Source organism: Thunnus thynnus, chromosome 12, assembly GCF_963924715.1.
Source record: "Thunnus thynnus chromosome 12, fThuThy2.1, whole genome shotgun sequence".
Classification (NCBI taxonomy): domain Eukaryota; kingdom Metazoa; phylum Chordata; class Actinopteri; order Scombriformes; family Scombridae; genus Thunnus; species Thunnus thynnus.
The window spans coordinates 23,267,394-23,282,661 of NC_089528.1; the positions used below are offsets into that span (position 1 = coordinate 23,267,394).

The 15,268-nt window shown below is 39.8% G+C and overlaps 1 protein-coding gene across 12 annotated transcripts in view; it reads left to right on the top strand.

Annotated features, from left to right (window-relative positions):
- The window catches only part of LOC137194475 (receptor-type tyrosine-protein phosphatase mu-like), a 168,629-nt gene that overhangs the window by 104,797 nt on the left and 48,564 nt on the right, over positions 1-15,268 (top strand). For 10 of the 12 annotated variants that reach the window (XR_010930971.1, XR_010930972.1, XR_010930970.1 and 7 more), the window contains exons 12-16: positions 366-639; positions 3,986-4,022; positions 5,099-5,173; positions 6,717-6,852; positions 8,254-8,283. Coding sequence is in view for 9 of the 12 variants with exons in the window: in XM_067606392.1 (XP_067462493.1) it covers positions 366-639; positions 3,986-4,022; positions 5,099-5,173; positions 6,717-6,852; positions 8,254-8,283 (552 nt within the window). In the remaining 3 variants the exon portion in view is untranslated. The remainder of the gene's footprint in view (positions 1-365; positions 640-3,985; positions 4,023-5,098; positions 5,174-6,716; positions 6,853-8,253; positions 8,284-15,268) is intronic. The other 2 variants (XM_067606395.1, XM_067606400.1) reach the window with 1 other exon arrangement.

Sequence of the window (15,268 nt, forward strand, 5' to 3'; positions counted from 1 at the left end):
AGTTACTTTGTAATATGAAGAAATACATATTGCAAGCACACAGTAGATACAAAATATAACACTGTAGACTCTAGTACTACATTTTCAACTTCTGATGAACAAACCTGAAAAGGCTGGGTGGAAAATGTGTTATCCTTTCCACAAATCTCTTCCATCTCATGTCTAAATAAAGAATAATTTCTTGGGACTTGATGTACTCTGAGATTTAGAGCGTTGAAACATGCATTTCTGTGCCATTCATAAAGAGGCAATTTTCACACATTAAAATGCTAACAGGCAAAATAAAGAATTGCCAGCAGTATTCTTACAAGTGCCTGGTTGGCCTGTTTGAGTCTGTTAATACTGTTTGTGTCCTGTGTTCGCAGTGCCTACCAGGTGGTGGTGGAGGAGGAACGTCCACGCAGAGCACGAGGCACAGCAGAAATCCTGCGCTGCTACCCAGTTCCCATTCACTTCCAGAACGCCACGCTCCTAAACTCCCAATACTACTTTACTGCTCAGTTCCCCGCCGCTGGTATCCACTCACCCCAACCCTTCACTGTCGGGGACAACAAGACCTATAATGGCTACTGGAATGCCCCTCTGCTGCCCCAGAAGAGCTACAGCATCTATTACCAGGCTGTCAGCACAGCCAACGGGGTGGGTGTTTTGGAGGTTTTTATTTTATTCATGCAACTTCAGTTAAAGTTACACTAAAGCTATGACATGACTCCAAATGAGAATTTTTTCATAACTCTGGCCAGTCTGTTTTCATTCATAACCATTGGTGGGAAGTAAAATTTTGAGGTACTTACTAGCAAGTATTTGCATTATTTCCTTTAAACATCTACTCAAAAACATTTCAGAGGGGAATATTGTACTTTTTACTTGACTACATGCAGTATATTTAACAGTCACTAGTTACTTTTCAGATTAAGATTCTATATACAAATCATATGATCAGTTTATGAAATATAATATATTGTTATAGATTAAACCACCCAACAGTCTATAACATAGTTATAGGAAATATGTTTTATTTCAACCAGTTACAATGTTAAAATGCTACTTACACATCAATGCATCAGTAATGATAATATACTGATATAATTTGTCACAATAAAACACTCTGAAATGGTCCATTCTTCCTAATGACCACATAAACTTTTGTTATTTAAGGTGCATTTTACTGATAATCTTTCTGTACTTTTCACTTAAGTAACATGTTGAAGACACGACTTGTGATGAAGTTATTTTATATTCAGTATTATAACTTACATAAAGACAGGCAAACAATAACACAGGTGAGTTTGACGTCCTCTGAATTACATATCATGTGCTGTGTGCAAGGTTGACATTTTATTGTTTGACAGCATATCTTACAGTGCTATGCTAATAAGTACATAAAGTACAGTGTCTCAACTCAGCAACTAGATAATTACATTTGTATAGTCTGTACAGACGCTAATTTGTGTATTTGATTTAATTAACTACAAGCATGAAGATCAGAAAATATCTCACTTAAATGCACAATATGTCATTTCTGCTGCTAGGAGTTTCTCAATCAAAACAATGATAAAAGACAGAGTTTGATGGCATTGTGAGGTAGCGCGGGATCATTGGAGTTGTTGTCTTCATTGTTACACAATCAGCTTCTCCCAGTTCAGTGTTCAGGAGGTTTTTACTGGGAGCCAAGTTATCCACAGAGGCAACCATAGGACGTAAGGAGGGGCTGTTCGCCAAGCAGCTGCTAACGTTTGCTCAGCTTGTTTCTCTGACAACTTAAGATCCAGATATCCGATGACTAAAATCCTTCATCCTGTTAAAAAATATAGTTAAAAAAACTTTATTGGAAAAATGTGGCTTAAAATTGAATAAAAGTCAATTTATGTTTCTGGCGAGCAACCACAACGCCAACATATTATCTTGTATGCATATACTCTTTGGTAGACGCCTGTGTGGCGGACAACCACAACACTGACACGTGTGTCTTATACACGTATACTCTTTGGTAGAGGGGGTATGACACCATTGACGGGCAAGCAAATGAAACAGACCATTACCTTGATTAAAAATACAGATTTCTCTGGGTTTGAAAATTGTTGGAAACATTTGGGAAAATGTAAGTAGTTTTATGTCTCTAATTTTGTTTTTTGTTTGTTTGTTTGTTTTTTTTAAGAAACCATAGTAACCATACCATATCATATAGTCAAAGCACACCTCTAAAAATGCTAAATGTTATGTAGTGTTTAATGACAATGAAAGACTGACAGAGACTGAGGTGGCAGAGTGTAGACCTTCTAGACACTGCATAGTAACTGCGCACACAAACAGACACGTGCACATAACTGCACAATTGCATGTGGTCTCTGATAGATGAGGCAGTACTCTGGTGGAGTGTAACAGCAGCACTGTCTGCACTCTCAATAGGCTACAACAGGGTCAGGCTTGGAATGCAGCGCTCCATACCGTGACATGCTCCTTCCCTCCATTACCGTGGCCCTGTTCTCCTGCCTATTCCAATGGAGCTTTATGCCAAATGCCAGACAAGTCTTTGATCAACAGCATTTAAAAGAGGCAGTCGTCCCAGCAGCAGTTAAGTGTGGGAGGCAGGCAACAACAACAGGGTTACCGATCGTACAGGTCACAGCCTCTGTCATCAAGTGGCACTTGGCAGGGCCCTCCCTCCACGGAGCTGCAGCAGACAGCTCAATGGCAATTTCAAGAGCCTCACCGATTGTGGTCCTGAATGAGAATCACCATAAACAGCCTCCTTGAGAAACTGCAGCACGTCTTTAAGGAGGCAATAGAAATAACACGTGAGGCAGAGCTGAATCCAATTAGCGAGTTTGCTCTTGAGAGTAAAGCATTGGCAATCTGAAACTTTCCAGGGTGAATTGATGAGAGGTATGAATTGGCTGATAGTACTTTTCCTTGAACAAACAAAATGAAAGAACACACTATAGAGTCCCTTGTTGAGACAACATAAAGCTCTGTCTATGTGATGGAGGCAGTTCTGAAATTATTTTTATATTCAGTGTTTTGATTTACAGTGGCCAAATGTACTCTCTTTTATTAAGCCATCACTGTCAATGGAAGCTTTAATTAATATCTAATGTTGTTGGCCCGAATTGTTTGGTCCTTTTAAATAAAATTAACACTTAGAGAAGGTGAGTGCCATCCATACCTAGATTTTTTCAGCCTTCTATTCAAAGAAAAATCTAATATGACTTCTCGTGATGGTGCCTTTAATAAAAGGCCCGTCTGACAGTTTGAAAGCTGTAATGTGAATGCACATGCACCTAGGATCACATGAATGTTAATGTTTTTCTCCTTCTCTCTTCTCTTCATTATGCCTCTCGTGGCCTCTAACTGCTGCCTCTCCCATGTGTGCTCATTGCACATTGGACAGCTTGGCTGGGTCAAACACAGGGACACAGCACTCATGTCTTTTGTGTTGTATTACTCATTGCCTCCCTGTTCCAGTCTGTGTCCTTTTTCCTTTTCACCAGACCACTGTTGACAACAAATTTCTCTCCCAACAGCAAAAACAGTGTTTTTATGTTGTTGAAGGCTGTTGTCAGACCTGAAACTCTATTACATATTCAGAAAGGCTCCCTGACGTGTCATTTTGGAGCCCTGCATGCTGGGTTGGTTTCGTCTGTCACAGGGCTCTGGTTTCTCCACAGTGACTGACCACCTTGAGCCTCAGGCCGCCGACAGATCGCTGTTGGCTGACAAATCAGCAGCTCAGCACCGCTAATCTGTGCTGTGGGCCCTCTCCCCTAACTGCGTTTTGTGTCACAGTCATTGAGCTCAACAGATGATAGGGGACAGCGTGGAACTGGCCGAGCTGTTTTGTTGTAGCCATGGGTTCTTAGATAGGTGTTGCTGCCGTCGTAAGTGTGTGTCTTATGTCTGTGCATGTGTGTCATAATAATCTCTGATTCTCTTCTTTTTCTTCCTTTCTCTACCCCTTCCTCTTGTTATTTATCTGTTTGTACAGGAGACCAAAATCGACTGTGTTCGAGTAGCCACCAAAGGTAGGACTAGATCACTTAAGTCAGATTGTGTGTGTGTGTGTGTGCCACATGTTATTCCTAACATCACTTGCATATGATTTCTGAAAACTAACAAAATTAACAAGTTTTTAAACAAGATACACTGAATTTGATATAGGTACATATCACATGTCAGCGTCACACTTCACTAAATAACTCAATGGAAATAGTTTATTAGCTTTAATGTGTTACCTTTATGTAGCTGTCTTAAATGAACTGCATTTATATGGCGCTTTTCTACCTTAACAGACAAAATGCTTTACAACGTGCCTGTCATTCACACATTTACACACACACTCACTCTCTGATGGTGGTTGAGCTGCCATGCACGGCGCTGGCCTGCCCATCAGGAGCAACTTGGGAGTTTAGTGTCTTGCTCCACATTGCAATTAATGGATTACCTGCTCTAGAGCAGGTTTTGTTTTTAAAAGACAAATATGCGTGATTTGGTTTTCACATGAATTCGGTCAATAGATTGATTAAGAACATGTGTTTTTCCATGACAGCCTCTGTGCCTACTGAGGGCTGCGGGTACTTAGCTATGCTGCCTGTACGTCCTGCTCCACACATTAAGGGTGATGGAGTCTAAGCGCCATTGATCCAGGAGCAGAATTGATAAGGCCAGAGGGAGCCCTAGTCACACTCCGTTCTGGGCCGTGGGAGGTCCTGTCACATGCCCCGACAATCTCATATATTGTGGATTCGCAGGCAGTTCCACTATGGATTTCTTGTGGAGATATCTATATCTACATGGCTCAATAGGCTGAAGTCAAATACCACATACTAGAAGAATCATATGAGTAATTTATAACCTTTAGGGATACATTGTAATGCACTACATTAAGGTTATAGAGATATGAACTTGTGTGTAATTGTTGCTCCAGCTAACTGGGCTAAACAAATTTGAAGTGCTCTCTAATACTGTAATGGATGTCTTTCTCTGTCTCAATGTTGCATGATTATGGGAACTGTTGGTATGGCTGTTTTCAGCTTCAGTGTGGCCTGTCTTTCTGTCTCTCTCTACTGCATGCCAACCTGGATCCACTGACTATACTCAGCCGCCATACTCGTGACTCAGCTCACAACCCCCTACATCCGCATCGCCCCAGCGGCTGGTGACAACCAACTAACAGGTCAGACACGTAGCTTTCTGCACTTTCTCTGACCAGTTATTATCGCCACAATTTAGTTTTACCCACTATGTGTTTTAATGTGGTGGACATACTGACAATTACCTCAACAGGAAAACAAACAAGTGGAATATTGCATGTCTGTGGTTTTGATTGTCTTGCTATTTGCATAGGATCAGTGTGATTAAATCAAAGACTTGCAGACATTGTCTCCTACCTTCATCTTCTCAGCATTCCTGGACATGAAAGACCTGTTTGAGGTGTGATTGTCATTTGATGTGTCAATGTTGGAGATTTCTGACAGGAGTTAATCCCCTTTCATGAATATTTCTCATTATTTCTGGGAGATTAAGTTTTAGGTGGTGTTGGTTGCTGCAGTTGTGACAACTGTAAACTGAAGTGCTCGCCGTGCAGATCTGGAGAATTTTCAAGAGTATAGCATCAATTAAAATTCAGCTCAGTTTCTACTTGTTGTGTAGTTGCTGTGAGAATCTCAAATTCTCTCAGACTGGAATTGAAGAATATTGACTTGTGGCAGTGAACATACAGCCCTCACAGCTCAAATAGGGATTTGTCACTGACAGCATTTCTGTTAAGATTAGCCTGTAACAGTATATTTGGACAAAATCAGCTCCATCAGTCCAGACGTGATTGTTAATATGTCGCCAGTCTTGAAATCCTCCACCGCTCTGCCTTACAAAAAACTTATATCTAAATAAAGGCCCGGCTGTTGATAACGGCACACCAGAGCAAGAACTATATGTCACAACAACCAACGCGGGATGGATATTTACCTTTTTTGATAGGGAAAGAAAATGGCAACGCCGAGAAGAGAAGGAAGCCCGCTCTAACAGATTTGTCTGACATAACAATTTATCATTCTAAATTTACCCCTGGTGACAGGGAATAATGGTGTTGTTCAGGTGGACAGTTGTGATTCCAGCAACGTTGCCTTCCTCAGAGTGCTTCTTATCACTTCCCAGGGAGCAGATGCTGTTAAAACAAGCTGCTTTTTTTCCCGTCTCCCTCTCTATTTGTGTCTCTTGTTGTTGGCTATCTCTTCCCGAGCTGATATTTAATGTTTTGGTTATTTCAGGCTTTTTTATCTTCTGGGGTATTATCTTTCCCGCCCCACATTCTACATTTTTCTGCAGCCCAGAAACCGTTTGCCCCAAACATGATTAACCAAGGGGAAAGACGGTGTATACTTATCTCTCCCAGTATAGCTTGATCCACGCAGCACTGATGTCCACTAAGGATGGAGCTAAAGGTGGAGTCTTCAAAACAATGAGTCACTTACTTTCAGAATAAACATTGCTTTGAGCCGATACATGTGTATTGATATTTATGGTCCACAAAATGCCATAAAATATCAGCATATTGATTAATCAACCTCAGTCCTCCACACAGTCAAATCAATTAGAGGAAATACTGGAAGTATAGATGTTGTTTGGTTGAACAATAGAAAATGGTTCTTACATCTGATTCAGTCAACCTTATTATTTACACTTTTTGTTTGATCTTTATGCATTGTGATGTTATTCAGGAGCTGCCACTCACAAACCTGATGCTGTGGAGCCGGAGAAACAAACGGATCATACGGTGAAAATCGCCGGGGTCATCGCTGGCATCCTCCTGTTTGTCATCATCTTCTTAGGAGTGGTACTCCTGATGAAAAAAAGGTAAGCATTGTTTTTTTTTTTTTACTTGTTGAAATAATACTTCAGATTTGTGGAAGGGGTTGAAGTTACTTGCCGACTGCTCGCAGATAAGTAGTTTCTGTTTTATCATTTTGTGTATTTCTCTCTCAAACGGAAGTATTGTCAGCGTTGTAGTAAATAATTAATTTGATTATGTTGTTACGCCCCATTAAGGCTGTTTACAGCCATGAGATACAGTGTGCCATGAAAAATTAATCCGTTTCCACGGCACCCTCAAACAAATGCGCAACGCTTCAGTGACATTGGAATGGGAATAGGAAAAATGTTTTTGAGGCCTGTGGTATGGAGAGAGGCGGGAAAGGAGATAAGAAAGAAAATATGATGAAAGGCTCAAAAGGAAAGAGGGTGGCTGCGTAGCTAAAGGCAAAGTTTACATTAGCCCTGGACACCATACTGGAGAGCGGTCCTTTGTACATATCCCCAGTAATCAGGAGAGCTAAAACTCAGGAGATATCAACCCACTTTTGTCCACAACACGGCTTGAAATAACACAATGTCATTTTCTGTGCCTTTATTGAGGATTTCTTTGGTGGACACAAGTTGGCTTCCTTCAATATCTTGATTGTGAAGTACAAGAACAAAAAAAAACAACATTTCCCAGTAAAACTCAGTATGTATTAGCTGTACTTTACTGTACTGTCTCCTTTAATGTTATATTGCTTGTCGTGAATTAAAGAGTAAAGGTCAGTGCAGTAGACTGAGCAAATGAAGATGAGTTGCAAGGCATAGTTGTGTTATAATACAATCACTATGCTCCATGTATATTTTTGACAGTAATATAAGATTTTTCATTTTCCGCAGCAGGCACTGTCTGTGTAGCACAGTTAGCAGTGGGTGGGTGTGAAAATCAGCACACAGTAATGGAATTGTTTTCAATTAGCCTTAATCAAACCAGAGATGGAGATGACTTCATTGGTTGAATTTTGTGTAATTTACTGTTACCAACAGGGAATCGGAGTTGTGTTTAGACATTCAAACCACTCATTAAGTTTCGACATTGGAGGTCAGATATGGTAATTTTTATAGGTGTATAAATTGTGTGTTCATAAAAGGGGGGTTTTAGTGCCAGAATGGTTGCCTCTGAATTGCCATCACATGCTGTAAACCAGCTCGATATCAATTTAATTGGAGAGTTTCTACTGTACTCTAGTGAGGCCCCCCTTTTGCAAAGCATGACATGACTCCAAGCGATCACCTTTGCCCTCACGATCACTAGTTTACCTCCACGTATGCCACCATATCTGATTTTGTTCATTTCTTCTCTTTTTTCAAACATTAATATATTTTTACTTTTTCTTTCCTTTTCATTCCATCCCCTCCCCTCCTCCACTGCTTAAATCCTACCACCACCCCACTCGGCAGAAGAACCTATCACTCCTACACTTACTACCTGTAAGTAACCACTTTGTGTAATGTTAGTGCCATGCTTCTCACCCACACACTGTTTCCCATGCATGCAAAGAGCCATGTCATCCTCCTCCTGCCCAGAGCTATTACAGAGGCCCAACTGTAATCTCTGCTGGAGGAACGGAGGACGCCACTCCAATGCATCTCCACATGATGAGCACATCATACTGTATGTCACATTGGCACGACTTCTGACGAAAGCAGACAGACACAGCTACACCCCCACGAAAGAAAACCTGCCACTGAGTCGTTAGTGCAGACATAATTTCTACTACACTTTTAAGGAGTTTGTTTATCAAATGATTAACTAAACTGCCTTAATGATTGTACAGCTGCCAAAGTCCTCTTGTGAAAGAAAAAAAATCAATGCAGCAGCTACTGCATTTTTACTGAGTGTGAATTTTTCATTCGCCTCCAATGATTTCATCTCTGTTGACTTGTCAAAGTTAGATTTTTTTGAAGTGCCTATCACAGTGCATCTATGCTTTAGTTGTGCCCAGAACCTCAATGAGCCAGATATTTCACATTTTTGTACACTTATGCATACATACTCTGCAAATGCCGAAATGCAACCAATAACTTCATATTTATTTGCTGTTATCTATACAAGATTAATCATATTTATATTGTTATTGGTATTAGGTATTCTGAAAATTGAGCATGAGCTAACATGTTGAACTTACTAATTTGGCTCCATATGCATGTGATAATTTCTAGTCTTTCTCTCTCCATTTTCTCACTCTGCCATTAAACCATTTCAGCTTTCATGCTTTTTCTTCCCTTTTTTTCAAGCATGTTTTTTTTAATTTTTTTTTTTAGGTTATTGCACGCCCATCCGATTATTTCTATGGTGATGGTGGAGTTGTGTCTTTAGCTAACAAGACATTTGCATCTCTACTGAACAAGCTGATGTGTTCACAGCATAACCTCCGTTCTATTTAGATGTCTCCAACATCGTAAGACAATAGTCGCTGCTTTATTCACTCTTGATATAACAGATGATTCCAAATCACACCTCTGAATGGTAAAGAAGCTTATTCTGCAGCTCTGCCTTCCCTGCTGTAGCTCATAGGCTCCCTCTGTAAAGTCTTTGTGATGGATGCCGACTAATCTGTCTTGAGATGACTGTGATCAGAGGATAGAATGGTGGCTGCCTCACATCAAAGAACGTCTCAGAATACACCTGGAGATAATACTACTCTGAATACTCTGCGTGTCACTCATATTAGATCACAGCTGTCTTGAATGGAAAGCCCCAATGACTTAGTGGAGTGGTGTCATCAAAGCTGTGCATACACATTGGCCAAGCTAAGCAGGAGGAGATGAGCCTGTCAGTGAAACAATCAAAATATCAGTTAAGTGTTACATGCGTGTGTTGCTTTCTTGGTTTAATGCTAATATGCTGAAAGAGAAGAATGGTAGTCATGCTTGAACCGTGTGCATGCTGTAAGTCAATGCTGAAATGCATTAAGATGCTTGTGAATGCTGCTGGAAGGTTGCTCCTATGTAGACAGTAGGAAAGAACCTAATCTAACCTAACCTAATAATTTTTTTCCCCTTAGAAGTTTGGGATTTAATGGCCAATTTTATATTTTTTGTTCTATTCTTTAATGAAAGGGACATAATCTTAATGAAGATTTAGCATGATTGCTTTGATTGACAAGGTTTCAGGTTGTATATTCCATTTCGAAACAATTGAAAGGATGGATTTGAGCTGCAGATCCAAACCACAGGCCTCAGGAGGTCCCTTTAGAAACGTAATGGATATGTGTGACATCAAATGGCTCCACGTCCACGTTTCTCTATGGTCTCATGTGTCAAGATGAATGGGAGGAGGGGAGGGGGGTTGTTGTTAGGATTAAAAAGAAGGAAAGGAGAGGGTTGATAAATGTTGCGACTCCTCTCTAAAGCTGATGAGATAACAACATAATATACAGTTAGATACGATGAAGGATTAATGAATCCCATGGGGAACTTGTGCCATTATAACAGAAAATACTAATAGACAATAAAATACACTTAGGAAGAATGCAAGAATATATAGAACCAGAGCAAATGGGGGTTGAATGAACATATGAAAAAATGAAGAACAATTTAACAGTTTAGAGATTGTGACTAGAAAATTCAATTTTAGCTACAAATTCAATAATGATTTGGTCAATTTTTATTCACCTAGTTATGTAGTGCAGATGTATTATAGATATATGGATGTATGGTACACTGCACAGTATGTAGAAAATGATGATTATTTTCATCTCTGTCATGTTGTGTTGGAGGAAATAAAATGAAGAATATAGTAATAGCAATTTACAGCTAAATACATCAATAGGTTCAACAGGTGTTCTGTGTCACCAAGTAAAACCAACTTCTCAGACAACAAAACAATAAAGCAATTCTCTAAAAGCCCATTAACAGATGATACTGCTGTGCATCATGAGTAATTAATGTTCAAAGTTATTCTGGAGTGAGCAAGCATGTCCCATTCAATAATATGACTCCCCATCCTCCCATCTTCTCTATACATATATCTTTCTCCTGTGTCATACATGGGAGGAGCTACTCTGTAAGCAAGCAAGCAAAACAGCATGTTAGCTAATTGGAAAGGACCCTGATTTGCAGCTTGACGTCTTACAGTGGAATCTGAAAATGTTGCATCTAACCATAGGGATGCTCTGTAGGAAAGTGTTAAATCCTTGTCCCCCCTTCAGTTACTATTTTCAGGATGTACGAGCTCAGTTTTAAAAGCAATATTGTATATAGTCAAAGTTTAAATTGTCAAATCAATTATAGACTACAGATAGAGGCTCTCCTCTGAAGCGTTCTTTAAGGTGTTCATCTGCAGCTTTTGTCTGCAGGCTGATGACAGCCTTGTTGCCAGCCATGATATTACAACACCTGTATGATTGATGAACCCCATTAATGCTCTCATGCATTCATCAAAGTCTTTTAAAGGCATGAGAACATCCTGCAGTCGCCAAAATATGCACTTTAGGTATATTGCCAGAGGTGGTTGCGGGGGCTAGCACGCAGCACAACATCAGTCAGAGTGCTCATTAGGGATGCAGTTACATGTGTGATCAAATATATAACCATTCTTTAATCAGGTGGCCGTTCCGGCTGCTGTGCCTGCTGCTGCTGGGGACAAGGGAGAGATCAATTGGTATAGGGCAAGGGTTGCAATTGGGTCTTTATTCCCATGAGGGTTTGATTCATCCATCAAGCAGCAGGCATGCTAAGTAGAAACACACTTAGTGTAGCACTTTTCTGACTGATTTGTCAGGCTCATCTAGTGCTCCCCAAACCTCAGGTATGTGATCTGACTTAACCAAGACTTAACCAAAGTACTTTCTGTACTTTGTGTATTCTCTCATGTAACATAAAATTACATTAACTTCTCAACGTAAACCTGAAACATCAAAACTTTCCACACTACAGCTGGCTGAGTAGGTTTGAGTAGTAAGAGTAGGCTTGAAATTTAGCTAGCAAGACATAAAATTAAAATATTCGGAATATATCAGTTACACTACAAGATTAAGAGACATGGTGATTTTACTTAATGCACTTAAGGGTTCAAGTGAAGTAAATCTATACACTTACCTGTTTCCTATTTTACAGTATCAAAACAATGTTTTAGCGAAGGCCATCAGCTAATAGTAAGACCACCAACAGTTTAGATGCTGAGGGTTCCTTTCCAGCAACAGCTACATAAAACCTGCACCATTTGTGCAAATAATTTGTGTCTGATGAAGGTTTTCCTCAAAACAGTCTACTTTAGCAATGTATTAAATTACTCTACTATGAAACGGGTGACTGATAGTCACATGGAGAATTATCATCCAACTCTGCATTACTCCTCAGCTCTACCAAGCACTTTAGCATCTTTCATTTCATTGTTTCAGTTTTCCGCTTGCAACTTAACTGTTTTGGTTCATTCTCACACCAATACCCACTGTGCATTACCAAACGGCAGACACACAAAGTTAGTGACTAACTAGTGAATACAGTGGAACGTGTAGCTGACAAAGATACAAGTATTGTATCAGCTCATAAAAAACAATTTTATTCAACACTATTCAGGAGTGACATGTTCCATTTCCATCTGGCAGATGGTCACTTATATCATAAATCCCTTAAGGTATGTGGCCACCCCCTTTTTATGGAGCAGCCCCAGTGGTAAACAAACTTGTATTCTTGTCATAATTTGCCATTAATCCTTGCAATGCGGTATCGGGAAGAGAAGCAGAGAAAAGTCTAAATAGAATCAGTCGCTGTTATCATTTCTAATTAACTTTTGATATCCAAATAGCTCAATTTTTATTTGAAAAGAGAAACACACATGTTCACACACATACGCAAACAGACTATAAATCATCCTCCCAATTCTTTGTAAATCTTACTTTTCATAATCACCTCCATTGCACTCAGTGTCAGAATGGGAGGCCTACTAAACGTACCATGTATAACACAATGTGCTCAGGGCAAACACCTTCATTAAACCTTACAAGGCGAACATGCAGCAAGAATCACATTAATTGGTACAAGCCTTGCGAGCCTACGAGCTCTGCATGTTGATGAGCAATTGGAAAGAAGAAGAGCAGCTCAAGCAGGGCGAAGGGATGTCATGCATGTAATTTTGAAGTTTAAATGGACATATTTTCAAATGATTTGTCATTTTCAACACACATCTTTTGGCACAACACACATTTGCACACACATATGACTACTTATAACACATATTGACATAATGCAGATTAGTTCAGTAGTGGAAAAAATCATATAAATACAACTTTGGTATGTTTGATGGAAATAAATACTTTAATGAGAATATTATTTATATTTGATAGGTATGTGGTGTTACAAATATAATGTTATATTACATGTTAATTTTTAACTTCAACCAGGATTATAGAGATTTACTGATCAGTAAATAAAATTCATATACTTTTTACCCTTTAAACCATAATGTTGGAACAAAGTGATCAGAGAACAAAACCATATTAATGCAAGTTCTTCTAACACTGTCAAAATAACACTTTTAGATGCATAATACACAACTTATGGTACTTTAACAGATTCTGTTGAGAATGTAATCACTGTTACTTAAAATCCCAAGTAAATGAAACCCACTATAGTGTGATACCCTATATATTTTATAACTCACAGTTTAAAAAGTGCAGATGTATAATATACAGTAAAATTTATGTTTGATTTCTAAACTGAACTAATAAGGACGCTCTTCATTTTGTTTGTTTAAAAAACACTTTTACATAATTGATGAAACACTCAAGTTAGCAGATGAACATGTATTGTACATCGCTGAATTGAGTCTGCATTCAGAAATAATTTTTATCTGTATTTCTGCTGGATGGATGAACAGACAACCTTGTGGAAGAATGTTTTAGAGATGAATAGAAGTTTTTCAATAAAAGATGGTGCAAACAACTACTGAAATGCCCCCACTGGGTTAATCAAACATGATTCTGTGGCCCCTCCCAGCTGGGTGTCAGTCATCCAACAGACACACACACATACACACCCATGCGTGTGGACCGTCTAATGAAGCCTTCTTTGTCCCAGTGTCACAAGGTTTAGGCTGCTCCGGTGGTGAAATGAGGCCCACCATGCTGAGCTAGAGGTTTTGAAGCTCTTGTTTTAGAAGTTGCAGCAGCATCACCTCCCACATAACAGACATTCTGGCAAACACGCAGACATACAATCCGTGCAGCTTCCTTTTTGTTGTAGCTGAACTCATGGAGTTATGAGCTCTGCTCACTTAGATCCCAGATATGCCAGGCCTGTCATGTACTGAACTGCAGACAATCTCTCTAATGAGAGTTGCCTAATATAGTTACCTGGAGTGTTTGCTCAGTCTTCTACAAACACCTCTGCCATCTGTCTGTCTCATCCCCTTCATATGCACATTCAGAACTGTTCAGAGGAATCTGCGATTTTGTTGTCGGTCATGCCTGCAAACAATCAGTTCTGTACATTTTTTGTTGGGATCTCACCATGTGCAGCATTGCGCTAACTATCAGGGGATGTGATAAATGGTCACATTCATGAACACACACAAACATTCTACTGTATACTTCCTTGTACTATCTCTCTTGGCACATCAGACCCTGTAATATAGTCATCTATCATTAAATTTTCGCTTCTTACAAATGAGGAGAGAATAGCATGCCAATTAATCTTCATCTAACACCCACGGTGCCTAACAAACATCCCAGTATTGCTGGTGCTTTCCTCATTTCGGTACTGGTGTCTGTGCAGCCTCGTTTATCTCCAGTGCTTGTGCTTCAACTGTTACACAGGCCAGAAAGGCGGAAATCCAAGTCTTAGCAGACACAGAAATAAGAACAGTTGCACAGTATTAAAACCTGGATTATAGTGGTTGTAAAAAGTCTACTCCTTGAGTGCACACAGTGCCGACTCAGTCTTAATATTGCCTGGGGTACATACAGCTCCCCCTCTCACTCCTACCCAATACAATATGAAGCTATTACGCAAAAAAAAGAGACAAGATTGCCATTTTGTTCCCAGCTCTAATTGCAGATTAAAGACAAAAAGTGGGTCCAGCAGATGAAAATGTCACTACTTTGTCACTTTGCTTTCTGAAGAACGGATCCACTATTAGCCTCACGTCGCGGCCTTCAGAGCAAATGACTGTTTGAAGGCAGCGGGGGCCTGTTGCCATATGGCACGAGACAGCGACAAAATTGAATAAACAGAGGAGATTTGCGAAAACAAAGCAGCAGGAGTGCATCATTAGACAGCAGTTGTCCGTGAGAGAGACTGCAATTCAAATAGGCAGAGGGGTCACACAGAGAGTAACAAAGTGCGAGGATCAGTGTGAGGGCTGCCATAGTTAATTTTTAGACCGATCGCTCCCCTCCAGCTACAGAACAGCGGCAGTCAACAGATATAGCACATTCCATATCCATACAGTATGTTCCCTCTCAAGCTGTTT